Below are 27,683 nucleotides of genomic sequence, written 5' to 3' on the forward strand. Positions count from 1 at the left end.
TGTTTATGAATCAGCATATAAATGACTAATTTTGTCTCAGTTGGGCGCTTAGTGGATTGAAGTAATTCTGCCTGAAGAAACTAAGTTTTCTATTTAAACATACTTCAAATAGAGCTATAAAGATTAATAATTTAAATTAAACAGTTTATCATAATTAGCAAATCACAACCTACTGGTATACTATTTGTTTTTTTAATTTAAGAATTCAGCATTTTTTATATTTAGATGAACAAGTTCTACCGCTTTAGTATAAATTACTGTGAAACAAGGCCTCAGAATGAAAGTTATTGGAATAAAATAGTAATAATGTTTTGTTATTGTAAGACTACTAAATTCTATTTTAAAATTTTTGGATTTTCTTGATAGCTTGCTGTTGGTAGCTGGGGGTACAGTTCTAAAAATCTGTGACTTTGGTACAGCCTGTGATATTCAAACACACATGACCAACAATAAGGGAAGTGCTGCTTGGATGGCACCTGAAGTTTTTGAAGGTAACAAAATAATGTACTGTTTGAGATGTATTCCTCTACTTAAGGACATTATTTTGAATGATTTGATATAAAAAATAACTTGAGAGCATCATTTACATGCATTGTTTCTGTTAAGTTACATTATAAATTATAGACATTTTAAAGATTAAAAATAACTTGGGGGAGGAAGTCTAACTTACATTTCAAAACTAGGGACAAAATCTGCTGTACAAAAATCTTAAGGAAAGGAATTCACATAAATGGGGAAAAGTTTGATACTTGAAGTTCACAAATGGCAAAATTGAATAGACTATAACAGTAAATTATGCATTTTGTTTGGCGTTACTGTCCTGGGATATTTTTGTTTTGAGATTATAAAATAATTCCAAATTCTTACTGCACTGAAATATGTTGTCATTCTTTCCATCCTATATTCTGACTTGCTGTGGTCTTCAGAAACCTCCATGTATGTGTCGAACAAGCATAGCCACCTCCATTTTTGATCCTTCCCTACCTTGTAATTCTGCCTATCCCCATTTTTCCCAATATCTGCCTTGCTTCTCTCTTATCCCTTGAAGTTTTTAGTATGCCTCTTCTTTTTCTCCCACTCGATAAATAATTGATTTTTTTTAATTAATTTGTATTTAATATTTAAAAGTAGGGAGTAGAATCTAAAGCTATTTGTTGGCATATAGTAGGAAAGCCAAATGATGGTATACAATACAATCACAAGGATTTGTTTAATCAATGTGTGGTTAAATGGGGACTAGCCCAGTCATGCATATCAGACTACCTTCAGATAGTGAGTAACTGGTGCTGAATTTGTCCCCTGTGAGTAAACATTGCATTAAAAGTTTTATTGTGGATGGTTCTCCAGAAAGGTATCAAATTGATAATACTGTATAAAGAAAGTCTGTATAGCCACATGAAAAAAGCATAGACGACTGCCTGCCTTTAAAGCTTCTCCACAGCAATATCAGTTGACTCTGGTCAGATGTTCACAACTTCTAAGCATGAACATTTTAGGGTATGGCTATTCTATGGAGGCTATTCTGGCATCCTGACATCACCATACTTATGCCAGCATAGTCCTATAGTGTAGACATCACTTACACTGATGGAAAGAGGTGTTTCCGGGGGTGTAAGAACACCACCTCCTGGTAGTTAGATCAGCAGAAGCATTCCTCCATCAACATCGCTGTATCTACATTTGGGATTAGGTCAACAAAGCCACATCAGTCAGGAGATGTGGATTTTTTTAATCCTGACCAATATTGCTATGTCAACCTAAATTTTAAGTATAGATCAGGCCTCTAGTTAAAACACCATGGTCATTCAGGCCTTGACCTCTCTCCTAAGACTGACAATTTTATGTCAGTTTCTGTGCTGTAAGTGCCAGTTCACTAGAAATTGCCCTGGTCATACCTCCTTGTTCATGTTAAATATTGGCCAAAACTTGTTCTTAACATTCATTTACTGCTAGAAGTTTTTTTTTTTTTTTGTTTAAGAAAGAAAAGATATGGTTTAAAAAAATAGAAGAAATCCTGATTTAAAGTGGATTCAGGATTACATTTTACTTTTAAAAGCCTTGCTGTTAATAGGAATTGCAGTGCAAATGTTAAGTGTTAAATCATCCACTTCTCAGTGATCCATAAATTCAGCAAAGTAGGAACATGTAAAATTTCAGTTCTAAAATCCCTGCTTTTTGGACTGCAGCAAGCCTTCTGCGCAGCAGGGTTTTTTATACTTTTGTTTCCAAAAATGTGTATTGGCACCATTGAAACACATTACAGAGAATGACTGAATACCTTATAGCTGAAAATGGCGGAATGTAACAGTTGGAGGGACATACCATTTCAATTTAATAGCTCAAAATACAATTACTATTCAACTTTGTTTATTAAACCAATGTTAAAATTTTAGTTTTTAACAATATATCAGCAGTAAAATTAGAACAAAACCTAAGCATATTTACATCTAATTCACCAATTTTTAAATTTTCTAATATCTTTTTGATAAGTCTTTGGAGAGAGATGTGGATATCCTTACCAGAATGATGGAAGGGTAGAAAGAAGCTTTTGTTTTGCAGTCTGTCAGAATTCTTTCTGAAATAATTTAATGCTGCTAGGGTTTTGTTGGAATATTAAATGTCAGGGCTCCTAGAGCTTTATATACATGCTTTTTATTATTTAAATAGAAATAAATAAATGTCATTCTATAGTAATGAGGGAAGAATTACTATAAATGCAAAACTGTCTCTAGAAGTAACATAGTTTTAAATTTGAGAAAGTTGAGCAAACTGGTAGAATTGGTGCAGTGTATATATGTCATTATTCTACGTCACATGGTGTCATCTTAGATAAAGAAATTCTGTAGTGTGTAGAAGTCTATTTAAACTATTAGATTGTTCTTCCATATGCTTCCTGAGAAAAAAGAACATACTGTCTTTATTAGGTACTTAATGTCATTCTTGTTTCAGATGTTGAGCAGAGAGGATAAATCCGTACAATATCTGACTGTTTACATTCTTTATGTTTTTAAGTTTGTTTACCATTCATATCTACTTAAGACTTTCATGGCTTTCTCTAATTAACAATTTATCCTTTTGCAGTCTCTTGTCTCCCCCTCTGAGCTTTATTATTCTTCATTATTTTATATCACCCAAATGTCTGCTATATGATTCATGGGAGACCTAGAAAGGCTCAATCCCAGCCCCAAAGAACATAAAACTAAATTTGACATGACCTAATGAGCGAGGATAATAAACGGAGGCATTGGGGTGACGAAGACAAGGATACAGTGACATCATCACATGGTTACTTAGCATAGGCATGGACACACCTTGGTAGTTCTTTTAAGGACATCTTGTTTTTAAATATAAGAATGATAGAGATAATAGTGAATGTTGTTGACTGATTTACTGTGGCCATCATGGAAAAAGTGAGTTTAGAAGAAAGTTTTAAAGGAGACACAGGTAGTAAAAATAACAAAGAAAAATAATGCTAAATTTGAGAGATTGATAGATCATAATAAAATCACCTCTGATATTTCAGAACAAGACTCTCCCGAAACATTGTGTTTTGTAGTTTCAATACCGGTCCAAGCTGTGAAGGAACTAGTTTGCAAAGAAGAGAGCTTTTAGTTAAACATATTGGCAATAATAACAAAAGGGTTTTTTAAAACCTTGAAGCAAATGTTTTCTATAAATTTACTTTAGGTGAATTAAGTTTTAAAAAATAAAATTGGTGTCATATGGACTTGTGTTGGCTGTTTTCTCTGTATGAAAAACAAAAAGGTATTATACCCTGAAGTAAAACTGAAGCATACATAGCTGTTTCTCTATATTTGTGGGCAATTATCATGTAGAAGAGATACCTTATATTGATTATTTTTTCCAGGTAGCAATTACAGTGAAAAATGTGATGTATTCAGTTGGGGTATTATTCTTTGGGAAGTGATCACCCGTAGGAAACCTTTTGATGAGATTGGTGGTCCTGCTTTCCGCATAATGTGGGCAGTTCACAATGGTGAGTTGAAAATAATTTTTCATTTTGGTGCATTTAAAGTTGAATTGTATATTTGACATATAATATTATTAAATATTTTATCTTGGCAAAATTATTAAGTGGCAGTTTGATATCTCACTGGATTGTGTTGTCACTAATACTTAAGCACTCTTGTTTTCTGAACCAGTTCATTTTTGGTTCTCTTTCTTGTCTGTTAGACTGCTTAATGACAGTGCCACATGTAATTAAGATTTATGAATAAATGGGGAGAAGAACCCTCTATTTAATTTTGTTGTGACCCTAAAGTATTCAGTTCATAGTGAGCAATAAGTGAGATCCAGATCATGTCACAAAAAATCAAATGGTACTTCTCAGAGTGTAGCTGCTATCCTGGCCAAAATTGAAGTTGAATCTGATGCTAGCTACAATTTTCAGATTTGTGCACCCAGAGTTTGGCTCCTAAATCCTAAATAACAGGCTTGGTTTTTTCAAAAATGCATCTCTGATAACTTTATTAGGAGATACTGTTGCACCTCACATCTGAAAACCAAGCCATTTATCTAGGAGACTCTCCCTGTAAACATCCACTAAACTAACTCATTATCCTCTTTCAAATCCTTCCTTAAACTCTACTTTTCTATGAGACGTACAAAAACTTGACAACATTTAAACTACTGTTGCACTGAGACCACTGCCTATCATGCTGATCGGTATTGTCTCATTGTTTGGTTGTATCTGCCCATCTCTCTATGTCCATCTGTTGTTTTAGTCCCTGACCCAAAGAGCTTAATTTAGCTGTCTGTTCTGTGTTTGGACATCACCTAGCACAACGGGATCCTGGTCCATGACATGAGGCTCCTAGGTGCAACGATAATACAAATAATAATTAATAGTTTGAAGATATGAAGCACTGTTGAATTTTCCACTGTGTCTGCAGGGAAAGCTAGGTGAAGAAAACACTATCTAAAGTGTTGCTGTTACTGGTTTTTTGTTTTCCTCTAGGCATTTAAATGTGTTCATAAACTGACCAGATATATAGTGTATTTGGAACATTGAGGGACAGCTTTCTCTTTTACTAACGTTTACTTAGATGTAATTCTCTAATTTGTATGTAATATAAACAAACAAGAAAAAATAGAATAAACATTTGGTGTCTGTTTTTTTTTTAAAAGTAGTTAGATGCAGGCTTGTTTTCTCCAAATTATAATTAGCATACATCTTTAATGAGTTTGTTTAAATAGCAAAACAGGTTGTTTAAAAAATTCAGGCAAATGAAGGAATTTTCAAAAATAGTTTGATATATATAAATTAAGATTTGTCTAATTTTAATTATAGGTACTCGGCCACCACTGATCAAAAATTTACCTAAACCTATTGAGAGTTTAATGACACGATGTTGGTCTAAGGATCCTTCACAACGACCTTCCATGGAAGAAATTGTCAAAATAATGACACATTTGATGCGGGTATAACTTTTTCTTTTAATCTGTAAATAATTTAAAAGGCGTTATGTTGTTGTATTGGCTTTTTTGAAGGTATGCCTTCCATAAACTCAATGTAATATGTCGTTATAAGTTGTATCTCCAGTCCCTAAAGATTTTCACTGAGTTCTTATACCACATGACTTACTGAAAAGATTCTTAAAAGCTGTTTACAGGCTATCGGATCGTGTGTGAGGTTTTTTTACAGGCGCTCTTCTGGTTTGACCTTACAAAGTTATAGTTACTGAAGTATTTTACTGCATAAGCTTCTCTGCCATTTTTCTGAGAAAAATAGGTATCTCTGTGGTAACTTTTCAAACTTCAGGAACAGAATCCAATTAAGTGTATATTACTTACCTTTGTCAGTGTCACTGCTATTTCAACTTCATTTCCTTCAGAAATCTGATCTTGATGAATAACAGTATTCTTCATTTGTTTCATCTCAGAAATATCAAAATACATTAGCTAAACCACACAAAACGTTCTTCAAAGAGGTAGCAGGTGTATTATTCAGACGTGCCAATCTGAATATCTTTACACTGAATGCAAGTGAACAAGAATAACTAGTAGAAGTTTGAAAGTGTTTTTATTTGCACTGTTATCCCCGCAGTTTTGTTGCTGTTAGTTATAAATCAGGTTTGTAGAAATGTAGCCATTTTTTAGGTAGTGAGCACCACTTAAACTAACTCTCAAGTGTCTACATAAGGTAAACAAAAACAGTTTTTGAATGGCTTGTGCTATTAAGCCATAGAGGGTTTATTCACAGACACTTTCAAGATGAGGTTCCGTTCTCCAATATTCTCTCTTCCTAACTGCTATTTTACTTTATATTTTCCCTGACAAAACTCCATAATATCCAGTAGAATAGAATGTGTATCATTCCATCTTTATGCTGAATTAAACTGTGTGTTGCCTGATTTATGCCATTCTAAGTGGCTTCCATTATGCTGCATTGTCTTTAAAATTATATCACAAATCTGTCTGAGGGCACTTAATAAAAATAAAAATGTGTGCTTTGTTTTTGGGTTTTTTTGGAGGGGGAGTGGGGAGAAAGAAGTGTTACTGAACAGCAGGATTTGAGTTGTTCCAGATGGCTCTTCAGCAGCAGTTAAACAAAGTAACATTCTCAAATTACCCTTTTTTCCCCTCTGTATTCATTCAGACAACTAGGATCTTAGAGGTGCATGATCCCTTTATAGTTGCTGTATGTACTCTGAAGGTATTAATTATATTAATACATACCAATTTCCTGTCCACAGTACTTTCCAGGAGCTGATGAACCTCTGCAGTATCCTTGTCAGTATTCAGATGAAGGCCAAAGCAACTCTGCCACCAGTACAGGTATGCTTGTATAAATATAAGAAAAAAATAAAATACTTTTTAATCATGTTATGCAGGGAAATGAAACAGACAGAGGGATGAACTATAAAGCACAGCCTGCAACTTTATTAGCTTTAAATTTTGATGGGGGGAAAATAACCCCCTTCCTAAATGCCTGGTCCAGTTCTATGGTAAAGAGCCTCATACCAAAAATCCAGTATTCAAGGCTGGCTTGCTTCAACCTAATTCCTAGGGTCCTGCCCAACTCTGAATCCTCTTGCGCTCTCTCCCCTCCCCTCCTCCTCCTCCACCCCCTCCCCCCCTCTATTGAGAATGAGGGTATACATGAAGGATAACTCAGTCTGCAAAGACTTAGTCTCCCTTTCTTCCTACAGGTTTTTAGGGTCCAACAGCCATCTCTCAGATCTTACTCACATTTACCCCCTGAAAGCTGCTCCCTTTGAGTCTCTCTTCTGCATTGGACAACTGCAGCAAATTTTGATGCAATTACAAACTTCACTGATTAAACTTGCAAACTTTCCTTACTTCCTATTAACCTAAAAGTAGGCCCTCAGGGTGCCATGAGGAAGGCAAAAATGCCCACCAGAGATTCTACCAATCTTGCCTCGAGAAAAATTCCTTCCTGATGCACAAAACTAGTGGTCACTCAGACCCAGTGTTTTGCAGAGGGAAAAAATGTAAATGCTCCCTTTATGAAATTTTGACCCGTTTTCCTCATTCCCTTGGGTTCTTGTAGCTTAACTTCAATTGTCCATCCCCTTCTTCTTCCCTCTGCCCCAAACTCTAAATTTCTCTCTTGCACATCGCAATAATATTTGGAGGTACTTTTTAATTGACCTGTATATTTTATTGCAAAATCCCTTCAACTCTATCATTATATACTGGATGGTCTTCTCTAGCCAGACTACATGTAACATGTTTTGCACATGAATTTAAAACCTACTTTAAGAAAATAAAGCTTTAAATCTATTACTGGCAATTTGTAAAGGAATGTTTTAATTATACTTATTCTACAAATATTTCCATTGTACAGTAGGATTCATGATGGACTTTGAGCAAAATTGCCAATCAAGTTCTTAATCCAAGATCTTTGTTAATTATTTGAGGTTGATAACTAAAGCTTGACTTTAAGATCAGGGGTAAACTTGCAGTTCAAGCACAAAGAAATATCTTGTTCTGAATTTTTTCCTTTGAGGTATATAATTAAGGGTTTTTTTTTTAAACTGCACTACTGCAGTGCTGAAGTTTCCTTCACTAAAAGCTCAGAAAATTACTTTAGAAATTATAAGGTTGGTATTAGAGAGTGAAGAATGGATGTCTATGGAATTGCAGTTTGATTTAATGTTTTTCAAAGAAGTGATTTCTTAATTAAATAGAAAAAACGTGTGCTTTTGTTTTTTTTAATAGGCTCATTCATGGACATTACTTCTACAAACACCAGTAACAAGAGTGATGTTAACATGGAACCAAGTGACTTTCAAGGAACAGCTACCAATGATACCATTAAACGCTTAGAATCAAAATTGGCACAGCAAATGAAAAATCCAGCGAAGCAGTCTGTAAGCAAGTGAATAAAATCTTGTGCCTTAATGATGAAATTGGCATTAGAGGGATAAAATTATTATGGTAAAACCACACTGCTCTAAAATACAGGAATTGTTCTCTTAACAATAAGCTTTTTCTGTTCAATAAAGGACAATGTAGTACATCAGCATCTCTAAATCTATGGTCCACTCCACACTTACTGTTGGTCCATGGAGAACATATCATGCTGACTCCCATTTACAGCTGTTTTTTCAGAAGAATTCTTATCTATCGGGAGGCTTCTCCTGTAAAAGCAGACAGAAATGAGGAGCGCATCTAGGTTCATAGGACCTACTGATGCAAAGGAAGAAGAGAGGAATGTAAACAGCCACCTTCAGGGTCATTGGCCACCATGGGGAGAAGAGCCAAGAGTTTTCTCAAGGAGATATATGAGTGGGGTGGATGGGAGAGTATAATACAATGGCAGCCAGCTAGCTATCATGACTGGGATAGCAGGAGAGGAGTCAAAGAAGCAGAGGAAGAGAGAAGATGAGAAAGTCAAGGTGAAATTTAAGAGCAAAACGAGAGTGTTTATTCTGGGAAGAAAAAAGACAAAATACATCACATTACACAGCTAAGCAGGGGAGGAACACTAATGTCTTTTTTTTCCCTTTCAAAACCAATGAGAGATTGGGATTTTTTAGTTTAGGGAGGAGAGGAATAAGGGGACATGAAAGAGGTATACCAAATCAGAAATGATATTGAGAATATAAATCAGGGCGCTCCTATTTACCTTTTCTCATAGTATGCATTCAGTTAAAGCTTCAGTGAGCAAATTTAAAATTTATGAAAGGAAATGCTTTATAAATAGTATATAACTGACATGTGGAACTCATTGCTACAAGATGGTATTGAGACCAAGAGATTGGTATCAATCCAAAAAGGCTTACACATTTATTTAAATAATGAAAATATATCCACAGTTTATATTAGGATGGAAAAATAGAGCTAATCCTCAATGAGAGGATTTCAGTAAGAGTAGAGTTAGGCCAATGCTGAGTACTTTTCAAAATCACAAAGTATTTCGTGTTGTCTGTACATGCTATAATAATTGTTTATACAATTTTTATTAAAAAAATAATTTCATTAAAAATACCACAGTATAAGTATTTACTACAGAAATATATCAGGGTTTATTTTCTTATCACTGTTCTTAACTGTTTGTTTCTGAATATAGGGGTAAACTCAGAAATCAGTTAAGTGTTCTGGAGAAACATTTTAACATGAAACACTATTTTAACAGGGTGACCCTGGCCGTCTGAGTTTACCTCCCTCTCGCGGGAGCAGTGTGGAGAGCTTGTCAGATGTTCGTGGGCGACCACAGTCAACCCTTGTTTCAGGGGAAGGCAAGAGGATGAGTGCTGACATGTCTGAAATAGAAGCAAGAATTGCTGCTAACACAGGTAAAAATAAATAATGAAGTGGGGGTGGGTGGGCAGAGAAAGGTGAAAGGAGCCGAAAGTGGTTTAAAGTGTACATAATTCCATACAAGGATTGTTCTTACATCTTTTAATAAGATGAGCCCTGCAAGGAAACTCTTAACTGGGCATGGATTCTTTATTATTAACCTGTCCGTTATTTTTTTTTAAAGAATTATATGAATAGGCTTGGCAGAATTTGATTTTTGTGGTAAGTTTGACAGTTAATATAGATTTTTATTTTTAGGGGTTTTTTTTTCTATTTTTAACTTTTTATTTTTTACAGTTGCAGGAAATTAAGGTTGGGTTGGGAGTAGAGCAATGCTGATAGCAGAGTTTCAGGGGGTTCCCATCAGGGCCAGGGGGCCCAAGACACTCATGCACATGATGCACAGGAGGCTGTGGTCCTGGCCTGGCAGAGCAGAAACCCCTGGCCAGGGCTGTGAGGAGGAGTTCACGCATGTTGAACAGCTCTTGCCCAGTGATGACCCCAGTGACATGCTCCTGGCTGAGTGAGTGAGTGAACAAGGCCATGACAGCTGAGATGCAGAGGACTCCCAGCACGGCCGATGATGCCCAATCTCTGCAAGCACAAGGTGCGGGGAAGGCTACGGTCTGGTGTGGCTAAGCAGAGACCCTGGCACTCACAACTGGTGAAAGAGGGTGGCTGTGACAGCAGGGCTTGAGAGGGCTCCCTACACTGCTGCAGGGCTGGTGTCCCCTAATCCCTGCAGGCTCAAGGTGCAGGGAAAGTTGTGGTCCTAGCAGGGCAAATCAGAGACCTCCCCACCCAGGACGGTGAGGAGGATGAGGATGAGGATGAGCCACTGACTCTGGAGGAAGCTACCCTGCTGCTGAATGGCTCCTACCTAGGAAAGAGACATTCAGCAGCAGAGGAGCCGCCTTCCCCATAGCTAGGGACTCATCCTCTTCGCAGTCCTGGCCGGAGTGGGTCTCTGCTCTGCCCCACCTGAACCACTGCCTGCAGGGATCCAGAGTCACCGGCCCCACAGTCGTGCAGGGGAGCCCTCTGCAGCTCAGCTGTCACAACTGTGCTCACTCCCTCCCATGACAGCAGGGCTGCAGAGAGCTCTCTGTGCTGCTGCAGGGCCGATGGGGCCCAATTCCTGCAGGCGCAAGTTGTGTGGGAGAAGCTGCACTTGTGTCGACTGTTACTGAAGGATATTTTTAATCAATTTTAGTGTGTCAGCTGAAACCAACGTTTACCAACATCTATCGATTTTTAAATCAAATCCTGTCTAGACTAGATAAAAAGATACCAGCTCCTTTCACATTTGGGCACTCAGCTCTGAAAAGATTTTTTTTAATGTGTGTAGTTTGAGATCACAGCAAAGTTTATTTTGATTGCCATTAAAATGGCTAAATTAGATTTTGCTTGTACTACGTGAATTTGGGATTCTTTGGTGTGAGTTTTGTTTCATTTATTCTTTGCTTCTGATTGAATGTTATTCTCGATCCATAGTCATTTTTATTATTTGAATTACATTGCACTCGAAACTACATTTAAACTATTTAAATATTTTTAAATGCAGTAAGTCGATTTAAAAGCAGTATTATTTCCACCAGTAAATTGAAAAACATGTTTTAATAGAAAATAGATGCAAACTGATCATTTAGTTATATTATATATAGATTATATAGATAAATATAATCCTCCCATTTCACACGAGATAAGCAGAACTTGGATGTCTTTTTGTAAAGAATTTTAGCTACATGTATTTTGCCTGGTAGCAAAAGCTGCTCTTTTATTTACATGGTGGATCATTGATGTAAGATGAAGTTTAGGATACTAGCCATATTAAATGCATAATTTTATGGTGAAAACAGAGTGCATGAGTGTGTTTCCCCAGTAAGCAAATTAACACAACTTTATATCTGGCAGGCAAACACTGCTTTCTAATCCCCATTTTCATTGTTTATTAATTTGTTATAATTTTAAATGATTTACAGAATTCAGACACAATAACTACCATGGTTAGTGAGACCTTATCTATTTGAGCCAATATTTTTCCATCACTCAGAAAATTTGTAGTAATCACTTTTTCATATATTGGAATATATTTGGTGTTCTGACTCTTGTGCACCATAACTAGTAAAATGTCATTTTTTTTTCTGTTGAATAAAACAGATTTTTACTTGCTAATGTCTAAAGGCCTGTTGTGCTAAGCACTGTTCGTACATATGGGATGACCTAGTTCCTGCCCTGAAGAGTTTATAATCTCATTTGAACATTATAGTGTCAATCCGCGATTACTGTTTTATGTTGTTGTTCTTATAACTAGACGACTGTAATTACTTCTTGATAGCTCTCGCCCCTATATTGTTGAGATATGTATTCATGAAGGGTCTGGCCATCACAAGGCAACTGTGTCCTTATCCAGCAATAGTCGGGGGTGTTTTGTTTGTTTTGATTTTAATTAGGGCCCTACCAAATTCATGGTCATGAAAAATGCGTCATGGACTGTGAAATCTGGTCTCTCCCATGAAAGCTGGTCTTCTGTGTACTTTTACACTATGCTGTGCTGATTTCACGGGGAAGACCAGCATCTTTCAAACTGGGGGTCCCAACTCAAAAAGGAGTTACCGGGGGGTGGGGGGGAGGCTATTGTAGGGGGATCACAATATTGCCACCCTTATTTCTGTGCTGCCTTCATAACTGGGCAGCCAGAGAGTGGCAGCTGCTGGCCAGGTGCTCAACTCTGAAGGCAGTGCCCCGCTAGCAGCAGCGCAGAAATAAGGATGGCAATGCCAAACCCTGCCACCCTCACTTCTGGGCTGCTGTTGGTGACTTCGCTGCCTTCAGAGTTGGGTTCCCAGCCAGCAACCATGGAGCTTCCTGCAATGGTGGGGAGGTTCCCAGAGGTGGGTCTGACTTGGCCCCAGGAGTGGTCCATACACGGAAAGAGGAAGTCCCATCTCTCCCCATCCCAGCCAGGACTAGCAGCTGGAGCCTGGTGCATGGTAGGAGCCCCCAGCCAGCCCCTAGCCCTTCCCCTCCCCATCTTTGAGCCCAGGGACTAAGGGGGCCTTGGGTTGGCTGTATCCAGGGAGGAGTGACCGTGGTGTCCTGGATGGTCGTCCACCTGTAAAGTTGTCTTCCCTCCACCCCGAAAAAGTGACTCACCCTTGCTATCATACCATGCCGCCCTTACTTCTGTGATGTTCCCTTCAGAGCTGGGCAGCCAGAGAGTAGTGGCTTCTGACCAGGTGCCCAGCTCTGAAGGGAGCACCCCACTGGCAGCAGCACAGAAGTAAGGGAGGCAGTACCACAACCCCTCAACAATAGCGTTGCAACCTCCCACCAGGAGGCCCTTTTGAGTCAGGACCCACACAGTTACAAGATCTTGACATTTCAAATGTAAATATCTGAAACTGAAATGTATGATTTTTTAAATCCTATGGCGTGAAATTGACCAATATGGACTGTGAATTTGGGAAAGCCCTAATTTTAATATTCTGGGCCTCATTTTAATCTCACTGGTGTAGAACAAATGTAATTCGTTTGACCACTAATGGAGTTAACTCTCATTCTCCCCATTGTCAGATTGGAATCTGTTTCCGTCTGTCTTCCTTAACTAGGTCTTTTCAGTATTGCCAGTAATTATATCCAGGTATGTTGTTATGAGATTCTGGTAAGGCTATTTTTTTCAATTAATTCATCTGAGTAACGATAGTTGATTTGAAAAGGATAAGTATAAGGGAACAGAGTTCATTTCAGGCAGTGGCAAACTAGTAGAAATCAGGCCTCACTAATGTTGCCAGGTTTTCGTGACTTAGGTTGGAAGGAGCAAAAACAATCTTGGTTACTTAAGATCATTAACTTGTTACAGAGAACAACATATACTGTGATCCTGGACAAAGAAATTGTTTTGCTGTGTGAGGATAAGGCTATTGTCAAGAATAAATGAATCAAAAAGTATTTTAAGAATTACCTAATCCTCTTGTTCCGTCTATTATTAGACTGGCCATAGAAACAAATCAGGCAGAGCACATTTATGTCAGTCACAGAGTTCTTTCAGGTAAACATGCCAAAGCAATTTTCCTTTGGGAGATGCATTCATAAATCTGTTTCAAATGGGACATAGTTATTTAAACTACAGACCTTTATTTTACCACTGCCCCCTCTTACAATATGTGGCAAATTGAACTTTTGTAAGTATGTTTTATGCTGTTTGACGTGATTAAAGTAGATTCAAATTCCACTTGAACAAACATTGGGTTTTTTTGTTAGTTTTTTTAATTTCAATAGTTCCTTGAATGGTGTGCTTAATTCTAGAGTATTTAGGTTGGTATGCAATGGCCATTTTTCCCAACAGCAAGCATCTAGTCAGAGGCACCTAGTTCTTCAAATCTTGTAATATTAAAGTGATTTTATCTGGATACTGATTGGATTTCACTTTTACAGAAGATGACAATTCAAGGAAATGAAAGCACCCAACTTGAAAATGTAAACTTATTTATAAACAGTGTTAGCCTGAGACTAGAATAAAATGGAGGAAGAATTTTATAACTTAAAACAATAATGGAAATACATTTATTACTAATATGCAGGTTAACTGGAACAAGTGAATATTTGTCCTCCATTCTCATGGTTACACTTTGGTTTTCCCTTCCTCATTGCCATGCTGCTTTGTATGTTTGAGTTTTGTGTTGCTAACTACAGCTAATTATGTGGTATTGACAGCTAGTTCTGTTTTGCTTTTAACAACTTCTTTACTATTTTTAAGCATGAATGGAAAGCTATGACACGTTTTGCATGTACTTTAGTTTAACAAAAGTATGAGAATTGCAGTGTTATGTATTTAATAATTTGCTGTGTTACCACTGTAGCTGTTTGCATGTGTATTGTATATGTGTACTTTTTCAGCCTATTCCAAGCCTAAACGAGGCCATCGTAAAACTGCTTCATTTGGCAACATTCTGGATGTCCCTGCAGTCATCATACCAGGTATCACAGACCATGTGTGCGGGTCTATTGACTAAGATACTGGAATAATGATCACATTATTTAAATACTTTTTGCTCCAGTTCACATAAGTCACAGATGGAGACAGTCAGTAAGATTTTTCATGATGTCCTTGTAAAAAAGGAGTTTGCCAGTGTGCAGTCCTCATTTCCTTCTGTCTCATAGATAGGATTGAGCCCTTGGCTGGACTGGATCTCTTGGCACTAAAGACTATCTCACGTATGAAGTGAAATTGCAGAGAGAACCTATATGTGCAATATTTTAGTTTTATGTGTGTATATACACACACACAGTCATTGACGCAGAGACTTAAACTTGCATCTCCCACATCGTAGGTAAGTGCCCTAACCACCAGGTTGTAGAGTCATTCTCACTCTCTGGCCCAATGACTATTCATTGTCATCATGAAAGACTGTGAATTGCCACTATGAATGACTTTTTTCTTTATACACTATGGAACAGTTTCAGCAAAATAGATTGACACCCACATCAGGATATTCCATATCCCAATGTTCAGGGCACTGTCTTGCAGTGTGGGAGATCCATCTACAAATCCCTTCTCCAGATCAGGCAGAGGATAATTGAACCTACTGACACCACAACCTCTGGCAGTTTCGTGACTCCAGCCCAAAAACTGAAATGTTGAGTAATGTTAAAACAAACCATTTAGTTTCAACATTACTGAACAGAACATTTCAAATTTTCAATTCAGTCAAAACTATTTGGCAAACTCAGCACAAATTCACAAATAGTTTCAGGTCAAGCAAAACTGCATTTTTCAGCAAATAAACTATTCATTGAAATTTTTGCCCAGCTCTAGTTCAGACATAGTGTTGTCATCTGTATGGAACATATTGGGTTGCACGCTGTTACAGTGCAGCCAGGTTTTCCTCCAAAGTCCTCAAGATGGCAGCCCCAACATGTTTTTGTTTTTACCCCTCACCATCCTTTCCCAGAAAGACAAAGTTAAACATGAGGGAAGGCTTTTTAAACAAAAAAAAAAAACAACCAATTTTGTTACAGATGTCCCCCAATGTTGAGATATTTACTGAGATTATTATTAACAGACTGACATTTTTATATATTATAATAATATAATATAATTGTAGAGGGGTTGTCTGGCCCTCCCTGTCAGTCTGGGAGGGAGGCCACACCCCCTCACTACCCTGCTTCGGCAGTCCCCGAGCTTCAGCTAGTTCAAAGGCCCCCGGCGGGGCAGCAAACAGTTCAAAGGCCCCCGGGGTGGTCAGGGAAGGGGGAGGGGGACGCAGACCCACCCGACTCCACTGCGTCCCAGCCCAGGTCCCTAACTGTGGCCGAGGGGTATGCCACGGAGTCAGCGGGGTCCCGACCGCAACACTCTGTCGCCGTCCAGCTCCCCGGTCCCTGGACCGTGTGGCCCCTTCCCTGGGCTACTTCCTTCCCCCTGTCCTTCGGTACCTGGGGTCCTGGTGTTCAGTCACCCTCGTCGGGGTAGATACCCAGGGGCAGGTTGTAGAACCCTTCAATCTTGTCAGGGGGCGGCAGGTCGGGCAGCCCTTCAGGGCCGTCAGCAGGGGGCAGTTCCTCCAGGTCTGGCCCAGTCAGGGCCTACACCTCGTTGTCGTCCTCTTGCCCTTCCAGGGGCAGCTTCTCCAGGTCTGGCCCCCATAGGACCACGTCTGCGTCAGGCAACTCCTCCAGATCCTCGCCCCTCGGGATCACCGGGTCCAACGGGGTGGGTGGATCCGGGGGTACCGCTGGGCCCCAGGTCTCATGCTGCTCCTTCGCCCAGACGCTGGCCCTGGTCCACTTCCCTGGGTACCCGGTCTCAGTCAGCTCACCTGGGTACCAGGCAGCCCAGGAGGGATGTCCTTCCCCTCCGGGAGCTGGGCACTGACTGAGCTCCTGGGCCTTTCTTTTGTACTTCTTGTCCCGCCCCCTCGCTTCCGGGCTGGCAAACAGGCAGTCTCTGGCTCAGCCCCCACAGGCCTGGTCTGGTGCTTCCTGTCAGTCTGGGAGGGAGGCCACACCCCTTCACTACAATAATATATCATAACTTTTTATCCAAAGAGCTTTGCAAACTAGATGTACAGACCTTTTCACTAACCACTGAAATACAGCCATATCCAGGGTAGATAACAGCAAAACTATACGATGCTTTGGGACACGGTGAAGACTACCCTTTTTAAATAAAGCTTTCAGAGGGATTTGATGTAGACTGAATGTATTTGCCCAAACTAGAATTTGAGTAAGACACAAGGACCAACATCCCTGCTCTTCTACAAATGTTATGTGATTTCAAATGACTACAAGTGGTAAGAACTTCATTTTCGCATCTCATCCAAAAGATCGCAAAAGTGGTCCCTAATATTCCTAAGGAACTGGGACACTACTGACTTAGTACAAGTGCTACCTCCTGAATCACCATTTCTTATGTGTGTGTTTTCCTTAGAGGCCTCTCATTCGTGGACTGAGCAGGCTACTTAGTTTATTTAATGTAAATATGCAACAGTTCAAAGTGGCATGTTTGTAAGATAAAGATCTTTTATATATATTTTTCAAATGCCCATCCTCTCTAAACACCTTTTTGAAATACCCTGCATGAATATAATTCTCATTCATTTAAGACACTGACATTTAAAATAGGTAAAACCTGAGTTTGCCATTACTGTGCAAAGCTTTAAAAAAAAACCAATAAAATGGATTTATGAGACTCACTTCCAGTTTACAGTTTGAGAGCTACTCTTCCAGGGTTGTTTTTATGTCTGTATAAATGTGAACATACAAAAGTATACCTGGCTTATTTTTAGTTCCAGCAAATATAGCATAGGTATTGCAAACCAGTATTTTTAAAAAGACTTTAAAAAAGAAAAAAAAACATGGCTTACCAAAGGTTTAATAGGCAGGTGTTCTAAAGTATGTCTTGACTACAATGCAAAATATGATCAAGATAAGTAGGCAAACAGTTTTTAAAAGCTAGTCAGGATTTATCAGGTACTTCTTGACTATTTACATTACAGTATTCTTGCACTTGGCAACTCCGTTTATTAGACAGTTTTTGCACATACCTTATGAGCCAGGGTCTGCATGTTACATCATCAGAAATGCTGGACTACCAAAGTGAGACTTACTGGTATTATAGTACTGTGGTCACTAGTTTAAAAACTTGATTATCACCACTTTATTAGTAGCACTTTTTCCATGCTATATTCCACATTCCAAATATAAGAGTGCCACAAATACTGCAATAAGGCTGATTTTACCTAAACTCTGTAGTTTATAAATTTTGTAATTGTGGGTGCTCTATGTAGTGCGGTGAAAAGTATAATGTCTCAAAGAACAAAGTCCCTGCCCCAAAAAATTTAGTCGAGTCTGTTCCGACAGGTTAATGATCCCCGAGAGTCAATAATGAGTCGGTTAGTCAGTTCAATACTTAACTCTGTAGCACAGAATAAATACAATGCTTTGGTGATCTTTATAGCATTGATGTTGTACATATCACATGTGAGTCTTGAGGATGGAGATTAAGGGAGTTAGTTGATATTTTGCATAATATCTATAGAAAACCTGTGGAAATGCATAGATGCTTTAGAGGCTGGTATGCCAATTTCCATCATTTTGTAAATAAACTGATAGCATTGGCATGTAGTCATTGGTAGCACCTCCAGTTTTTCAGCTTAAATAGGGCTTTAAACTTTTGTTTACACATGAAAACAAATGTTCGCAACTACAATTACACCACTCACTCCTAAATGTGATTTGAATATAAATTACGCATTCAACAATTAATACAAAAAATAGAATATGCTTTTATAAACTTTTTTTAAATGTCCTCCCCCTTCTTCTCCCCCCAATCCCCCTACAATGCCTCTCATTTACAAATGACTTAGCTTTAACAGTTTTTCAGAGGAGATATAATCTTAAACAAAATCTTTTGCATAGAATAGTTTTAAAAGAAAAATATCTAAACCAAACTATTAGATACCTCATTAATATTACATATTATAATATCAAGGGTAATATTTTTTCAGTGGCCTTAAAAGTTCACCATGTTTTCATGAGTATTCCCGTTTTAAAGAAGAAAATGTAAACTTTCAAGCTTCCTTGAATTGGATTGGTATAGAAAACTTCATGTTGAAAGCGTTGTTTTCTGCAGTGCGATGCACCTTAGGACGTTCACAGGAAGAGAGCCCCGTTTCTATGGATATGGTAAGGACTTTAAGACAGAACATGCCCCTGTAAAAGCATGCAATAAGGGAATCCTACTACCCCAGACTCCCCTTCTTTGTGCCTTAGAAGGCATGCCAGCAAAAGTACCCTGAGGAACACGTGAATTAAAATAATTTTATATTGGTATCGGGGGAGTGTCAGGGAATATTTTCAGGAGAAAGTGCCTGACTATTGGCACTTCAGGCTCCGCAGAAACAAGGGTCTTACTCTAAACGAAGTGAGGACTTCCTCTCTATGTAAAAGTTAACCAAGTTTTTGTTGTTTTGGTTTTTTTTTGGAGGGAGGGGAGAGATCAGGTTTCCTTTGTAGCGTAGATGAATTAATATTGACCTTATGCAAAGTACATAGCAGCAGCATTTCTACTTAAACTCCAAACTCTATGCATTAAAAAGACTGTGATCTGCAAAGATAACCTATTTCATAGAGAAAAAACTACCTTAAAAACATTAAGGTTGCAAAAGCAAACACTCAGAAGTTAGGAAATGTTAGATTTAAGATTACCTGTGCAACCTATTTCTTATTTCTGCCGTCTTGTGTGTATAAACTATGATAATGGAGAAGTCTGTAGCAGATTCAGGAATAGCATCCAGCCTTTCCTAGATCCCAGATTGGTGCTTTTAAAATACAAAAGAACACATCATTTTCCCTCACGTGACCCTCTGCTTTATTCATTAACCATGGTGCGCACTGAATGAGGCATGGGTCTTTGTAGAAAAAAAAATACTGTGTTCGTGTAAGTAAAAACAAAGCTAAAGAAGAGTGAAAAGGGAGAGAGCTTGAAGAAAAAGAAACTGGGCAGGGGCGAAGACATGAAAGAGATTCTATGGAGGAGAACAGAAAGCGATGGGGGTGAGAGGTTGGATGGCAGTTGGGGGGGGGGGAAGGAGGAAGCAGCAAGTATGTGTGGGTTGTTGGTGGGGCAGAGAGAGAACCAAAGTAAGATGCAGATATCAATTAGGGGAGATTGAATGTAGTTGCATGTGAGAACTTTTGGGGTATGTCTGCACTGTAGTTTGTCTACCTTCACTGGGAATCACATCTCCAGACTCGCACTAGCATGCTAAAAACTGCAGCATGGATATAGCAGCATTGGCGATGTGTTGGGTTAGCCACCAGAGGTTCAGACAGGTTTGGACGTGGGCAGCTAGCCCGAGCTACTGCCAGCACCACAATGTCCACACTGCTATATTCGAGCTAGCTCAAGTCTTTCTTTCTACACTGGGAATCACACCTGCCAGCTATAGTGTAGATGTAGACTGAGGAGGAGCCAGTATACTGAAACATGTACGTCAGATTTGTTGGGGGAGGAGCCTGCATGTGAGTGGAAACTTTGTGTATTCTTGTTTGATTTTTAGAGAATAGGCAATAGTATGTAAAAGACATTTTTGTATAGTGTAGAAGGCGTTTTTGGAATTTTTATGGGCAAGGAATATGTGTGAAAGAATTTTTGGGGTAGGAGGCAGGAGGAAGGTAGAAAGTCCTGGCCTCCTCAACTTTTTTGTGTAGTTGCACTTGTACACTTATAGTATATACTTTCAATTCACTGGCAGTTTTGACATATATATGAAAATACATACACATTCCAGTAACCTTAACGCTGACCCACAAGGTATACATAGACTCTCTTGACATACTAACTGCACAAAAACTTAAAAATTGTCCTTGCCCCAAAGATCTTATTAAACTTTCTATATTATATCAACTACCATACCATGAATGGTATATATTGCTCTGTTGGTTTTATTTGTTCCTATTGGCATGTCGTCTTTTTTTTTTTTTTTTTTTTTTTAAAGCCTTCTTTTCTAGTTCATGAGCAAACACATTCCAAAAAACATTTTATTTCCTCACTTGGTGATCCAAGCCCTGGATGTTTTTTTCATTATAGCTGTCTTTTTCAAACCAGATGGGTAATTGGTTGATGGTTGAATTGTAATCTTAAAATCCAATAAATTGAAATCCTGCCCCTGTGCATCACTTTCTTCCTTTAGATATTGTACATAGCTGATATGTATTGATTTTTTGTCCATTTTGATTTAAATTGTTCTAGTTTCCTGTAAATAGGAAATTTTAAACCAATTATTTAAAAACTAGAGTTAGAGTAAGAGCAAGTTCAAAACCACTTAAAAATGTACAAGGATGAAAACTAATTCTTTAAAGTGAAGGAAATGTTTTCTATGTTCATATTACTAAATCGATTCTGGAGCAACAAGTATTTGTTGATTTGCAGTCTTTGTTTCTGCTTTGTGTGAATAATTTGCCAGGTGTCAGTAGTAGTTATGCTAATTAAAATGACATTGTCTAATAGAGCTTGCTTTTGCCTCATGCTACTAACTTGGAGATTTTTCGTTTAAAGGCATTCTCATTTACTATAACACAATCAATTGGTCTTCTCTTCCTGCCCTCAAAAAGTGTTCATTTTTACTTCCACCCCACCCTGATTATTTTAATTTTTTGGCAACCATGATCTAATGTTTCAGCAACACATGTGCCAGGTTCTTTAAATTCACAAATGTTACTAATTTGAAATGAGAATTCCAGATATTTTTGCAAGCTTATTTCAGACGGGCTAATTTTAGAATGGTGCTGTTGAATGAAATGTGCACATAATTGCTGTATCAGTCATGCGTGGATCATCTATATCTTGAATACCAAGATGAGCTGCAGCTACTATCAACAGCATTATTCTTCCATTTATAAATAATCCTGTTTTAAATGGCCAAGTAGTTATATTAAATGGAAGCGTTTAATAATTATCACCTGGTGCCTTATGGGATCTCTGATCATTTTACAAACATTCATTAAGCTTCACAACATCACTTTTACATTGGTAAGTATTTATTTATTTCCCCAAATTACTGATGTAGAAAATTAAGTCACTAAGCTGAGTTGTAACTTGTTTATGGTCAGACAGCAAATCAGTGGCAAAGCTGAGAATAAAACCTCAATTTCAAACAGCCCAGTCCCGTTCTCTTAACCTATAAACTGTTCTGTCCCTTAGGTACTTTTAGAGTTACTTGAATTTAAATGTCAAATGACAGACTGGTGAAGATGGCACCAAGAATTTTGCACTTTTTGGTAGTGTCTTTCTAAAACAGACAGGACTGCTACACAGAACTACTAATTAAAAAAGGACTTCATGTTTTGGGATTTCTTAAACTACAGAGATGAGATTAGGTAGCCATTCTCATTTTTTTTCTTTTAATTGATGTGGAAATTAAAACTTCTATCTAGAAAAGTTGCTAAGTCATATTGAAATAGCCTGAATAAATAAAAGATCTAAGAGTTTAAAAAATGAGCAGTAAGTTGCAAAAACATTGATTGAGTTCTGATTATTGAATACTGTGGTGCTACAACTGTTACAATACATGTATTAAGTTCTACCTACTAGTAGAAAAGTTACTTAACGCACATTGAAGACCAAGAATTTTGAGCATTGTCAGCTGTTACTCATAATGTTTTGGTGTTTCCTTTTGGACAGCTGACCTGTCATCTCAGGAGACAATATAAACAATATTAATAAAAATCGAAGTACTGAGGGAAATTCTATTGCGTAACCCATAGTATTTTACATAAGAATTAGTTTCATAAACATTTCCTTGATGGACCTGCAGTATTAAAATTTAAGTTATTTTCTGTAGCTGTCGGTGGATAATTGGTAATGGGTAGAAAGAGAAGAAGAAAGATTACAGCATTGTGTTCAGTAGATTGATAGCAAGATGTGACTTAGCTAGATAACTTCCTGCCCTAATTTTCAAAATAGGAAATATTTTTACTCATAAAAAGATGACTAAGAGCTTTCATTTTGACTGTGTGTGAAATAAGTTTCCACTTGCTTCTTAATGTATGTGAGAGGAACATAACACAGACAGAAGGCTTTTCTGTGTGCCACTTCAAAGAACAACAGGTTAGAGCTGGCAGCATCTTATCATAGCAGCCTTGCTCTAGAAATGCCCATAACGTAACTCACTTGAAATAGATGTCGTCATCAGACCCGACCCTAAGTGCTAAGCCTGTTCAAACACACATGACAGAAGATGGTGAAGAAGCTATTCATGTGGTAGGAGAGGTTATTGTATTAGGATATACTTTCTGTTGACAGGCCAGCATTTTTTGAGTTAAAATTCTGCAGCTGTCTCTCTCTCTCCCTCTCTCACTTTCTCTCTGTGGATTTGTACAAATTCCAAGCTCCTTCTGCACCAGTCGCACCCTTCTTATTTTGTTTCTGAGCAGATTTTAGTGTTTTGTTTTTGTCTCTTTTCCAGCAGGAAACGGACAACAGAGGCGGAGATCCATTCAAGACCTTAGTGTTGCTGGAACAGAATCCAATCAGGTAAAATCTTTCACTCTGTGGCTTCTTTATTTGTCTTCCATGAACATTTAGGTGAAATCAACAGTAAACTTATACTGTGTAGAGCTAGCCTTTAAAACTTCATCTAAGTGATATGGGATAACTTAATTTACAAAATGTAGTGTCAGTTGTTTTACAATCTAAAATAAAATCTGTGAAAGGGTAGCTTATGAAAGATGTCTAGGTGACAAGTTTCTTGATTACAACTGCATAAGCAGCACATGTAATCTTTATTCAAAAATATTTTTGTTTGTGTGCTGCATAATTTCGTATGTACTGGTAATGAACGTCAAGATAATATCAGCTCTCAAATCTAAATGGGTAATTATGATGGTCTCTCTCCACTTCTTGGAAGAAAATTTAATAAAGTACTATAGCAAGGTCTACTACTCAGACTTTCATTGCTTTTACAAGATATTTACTAATAACTATTGCTTTTTGTATCTGATATCCAGATACCATGGTAACAAGCACAGTGATAAACACTGAAGTATGAAATATTAAAATTAAACAAGAGACGTCTCAAGTGACCAAAATACAGTTAGTGGTGCTTTAGCCTTCTTTGTTTTGTTTTGTTCATTTAATTGCTAATTTGTCTGTCAGTAATTCACAGTAGGTTTTTGATCATTAGTGTGAATTAGCAAGGTTCTACTATAATTTTAAGATCCCTGCTGTAGTTTGAACATGGAAAAATAGGAGCTCAGTGTGTTAATCAGGTTAATCAGGTTTCCATATTAAACAGCCTACTGTAGTAATCTAAAATAGGTGGTAATTTTAGGGGTGTATACTCAAAGAGATTAACATTTGATCTCTCTTCGGTTTCATGCAGTGTTGTAGCAACAGAAACCTTATCCTTCCCCCAAAATCTAATTTGTCTGGTATATTCGTGAATATGTTCATATATCAGAAGAAAGCATCAGAATCAAGTTTAATATTTCAAAACATTTTTATTACATACAGAAGGTAGCAGGGTTTTTTTTAAATAAAAGCATTCTGCAAATACTAGCACAGTAATAGATGGTTCTACATTTACTTAGTCGAACAGTGTAATTAGAGAAAAGACTTGAAAGAAAATTGAAACTATTTTGATTATTCTGTAACGTTTAATTATTTTATTCATTAAGGATTCAGTGGACTTCTGTCACACCCATATGCCACTGTTTTGTGCAATATTAAATATTTTGGTGTAGACTTTTTCATTTGTAACTTTCAGTTCCTTCTATTAGCTTTTAAAAAATGAATAATGTTTGCAGGTACCAGATTATAATGCCAGTAGACTAGACATATAGCATCTGTATTGAATCTTTTTAACTTTCATGTATCCTGCCTTTGAAAGATGCTATGTACTACTTTCTTAGAAATTCTAGCTGTGTTCCTGTCAAATAATTGCTCTTTCATGAACATTTAGGTAAAATCAACAGTAAACTTATATTTGACCAGGAATAACAGCAAAAGGCTTTTTTACTTCATAGTTTTCTGCTGGTACCTTTGCTCACAACAGAGAGCAAAATGTGATGCTGGGGTAGCTTTCACCATTTTCCTTTTCTTCCCTTCCACCTCTGCTAGCCTAAGAGTTAGAAACTGTAACTCCTTTATTTTACCTTTCTGCTAGGTCTGTCAATCTCAAATTCTTTTCAGATTTTATAGTTTGCATTTTGAAGTGCCCTATTGCAAGTATGAATCATAGTGTAGCATACAAGGTAAGCAGAATAAAGTAACACCTCAAATGTCATAAAAAGTACACTGTAAATAATATTTTGCACTGTCCGTATAAATAAGTCACAGGGTTTTGCATTCTTGCTTTTGAGATCTCTGAATGGGAAGCAATAGAAATGTCTAAAACTAAGACCCTCTAATTTGTAATACCAAGTCAAAGCTTTTCAATCACACAACAAATTAGTGTAGAAATCAAGCAAGTTTGTCTCCTAGGATATGCCCACTGTAATCTTCATGTGAATGGGTCTTTGTCCGACTAGCTGGAAGAAAGTGGTGTTGCGCCTTAATGGGCTCCCTTGCTGCAGGTGGGGAGAAGGGGAAGAAGTTTACAGAGATGGACAAGAAGCAGTTGGGGCCATGTCAGGAGAAGGTCATTGCATTGTCCTTCCTGCTAACCAGAAAGGTTTTCGGGAGAGTCGTTGGTATTTATTGCCCATGAAGCCCTGGAAGACCTTCTCTACTAGGCTCGGGGCTTGAGGCTCCCACAATTCATAGAGTGGGGAGCCAACCCCCTTCTTTTCCTAGCCCCCTTTAAGGTTGCTGAGGAAAGGGGTTTGGGGCTCCTATGTCTGAAACATTGGGGGGCCAACTCCCCCGTTTTCCCTCCTCTTTCCTTCATTGTACAATTCGTTGCCAGGTACTCCCAGATATTTTAAGTGAATAAAGTTGTGGCCTAATTAAACTACATTCATGGCATCCTGTCTTCCTTCAGGAATGGATGGACAAAAAGACTTGAGACTGCTCCTAAAGTTCAAGGCCTATATTTATGGATTTCCGAAACTCTGAGCTGAGATCCTACTATCCTTGAATTTTTTAATTTAAATCTTCAAAATAGTGTTTATTAGCAATATAAGCAACCTACTAAATAAAGGAGAAAAATTCAGTTTATAAAGAAATTAGAAATCCATACAACTCTGATCAATTCATGTATGTTTCTTCAGATATACCATTTCAAATTATATATAGATTATCCTGAGTGTGGAAAACCTTTTTTCCCCTCCACTTACTTCACTGCAAACATCCTTCTTCTGTACATCTCTGTAGTCTCTCCTTAGACCCACTTCTTTCACCTAGCCTTCATCAATGATCAGTTATGGCACTGCTTCTATTCTCATACCCAGTCCTTTAAAGACCTGTACTCAACATTCTGCATTGGTTGCCAGTGAAGTAACAGGTGATTTTCAGAATGCTGGTTACAATTTATAAAGCCTTAAGTGGTCTAGGCCTACTAAGTTGGAAATTGCTTCTCCCTCTCTGCTCTGTCATGATCTCTATTTCAATATAAATTCCAATGAAAAAATTGGGAGAAATTTGCTGTATGTTATTCTCCCTACCTAATCATCTGCTCCAGTACTTGTTCTTATTAGAAATCCACTAGACCCCAGACATGGAAAACTTTGACAGAAGATACAACTTTTCATTCAGGTTGAGTGAACATAAATGCTGGAACCTTCACCTCTTCTGTCGTTCCCAAAATATGGCATACGACAAACAGTCTTGTCCTGGAAGACACACATCAGTCTTTTCTTAATGATGGGAAGATGTTACACTGTTCTGTTTTGAATGTATTTTAAATACCATATTGATTACTGCCTTTATAAATGTATTTGTATTGTCCTATTTAGATTTGTAAGCTTCTCAAGGCAAAGTGTTCTGTAAACTGCATATTTTATTAAGCATTGTGCACAACATATAATCCAGGCTAAATTTAGTTTATATACTTTTTTTGAAAAACTGTTTTTAATTTTAGTTTACCATGTCTTTATATACATTTGTACAATGCCTAGCACAATGGAGCCTCAATCCTGATGGGTGCCTCTGAGCACGACTGCAGTATAAAGATTAAATCACGAATATTCTTCATCTGCATTGTCCTCTAGTTCCTTCATAGTTCCTCATCTCATCATTGTGATAACTGAAGAGCATGTATCATCTTGCCCATGTATAGTTGTGTTGAGAAAAACTGTGGGCAAGAGGAAAGTCTGTTTAGTTTTTGTTTTTCCTCAGACTGATGACAGCCACCAAACATTTGGTGTCTCTGTTTGGCTGATTTTGTAGCTTATGTCAAGGGAGTTCACTTCTCCTTCTCCCCTCTTATCAGTATAAGAATTCTGATGTTATAGACTTGATTTCCACATTTGCAGCGAGAGGACAATCACTCTCTTTTATTATATGCTTCTGTGATTAGAAATGTTGTCCAACACTGATTCCTGGTATTGAATGGCGTTATCAGTGTAATCAGTCTAATGCTTTGCAAATAGTGATTTGCTGTTTGGTTACATTTTGCATTGAGAGCACGAACAACTGAATGAACTAACCCAGAGGCTTTCAACCTTTTTTCAGTTTGTGACACCCCATATTACAATTAAAAAAAAAATTGGGACCTACACTTCTTCCAATTAAGCCATGAAAAAAGGGAGGGTGGATCCATTGGATCTCTTGACAGTGCATGAGTTCTTTCCCTGGGAGGTTGTCACATTTTGTTCTAATTTTCTCTAGCGCAGAGTCCTTGATAATGTAAAATCTGATCTTGTTCCCATTAACTGCACTGATTTTGGATTGAGTCTCTGTCCACACACAAATGCTATATTTCCATCTATTTCAGACCATTGTTAGTCCT

General features: G+C 37.8%; 1 protein-coding gene across 5 annotated transcripts in view; it reads left to right on the forward strand.

The window, feature by feature from the left end:
• Positions 1–27,683, forward strand: part of MAP3K7 (mitogen-activated protein kinase kinase kinase 7) — a 64,158-nt gene that overhangs the window by 24,969 nt on the left and 11,506 nt on the right. The window contains exons 6-13 of one of the 5 annotated variants that reach the window (XM_067530042.1): positions 367–491; positions 3,869–3,997; positions 5,312–5,442; positions 6,717–6,798; positions 8,206–8,357; positions 9,626–9,785; positions 14,689–14,769; positions 23,262–23,329. In XM_067530042.1, coding sequence (XP_067386143.1) covers positions 367–491; positions 3,869–3,997; positions 5,312–5,442; positions 6,717–6,798; positions 8,206–8,357; positions 9,626–9,785; positions 14,689–14,769; positions 23,262–23,329 — 928 coding nt within the window. Of the gene's footprint in view, positions 1–366; positions 492–3,868; positions 3,998–5,311; positions 5,443–6,716; positions 6,799–8,205; positions 8,366–9,625; positions 9,786–14,688; positions 14,770–23,261; positions 23,330–27,683 lie in introns of those variants that run through there. The other 4 variants (XM_067530045.1, XM_067530044.1, XM_067530043.1 and 1 more) reach the window with 4 other exon arrangements.

The sequence above is a fragment of the Emydura macquarii genome, unplaced genomic scaffold, assembly GCF_026122565.2.
Source record: "Emydura macquarii macquarii isolate MOO-44397 ecotype Brisbane River unplaced genomic scaffold, CSIRO-AGI_Emac_v2 contig_3019, whole genome shotgun sequence".
In the NCBI taxonomy this organism is placed as follows: Eukaryota; Metazoa; Chordata; order Testudines; family Chelidae; genus Emydura; species Emydura macquarii.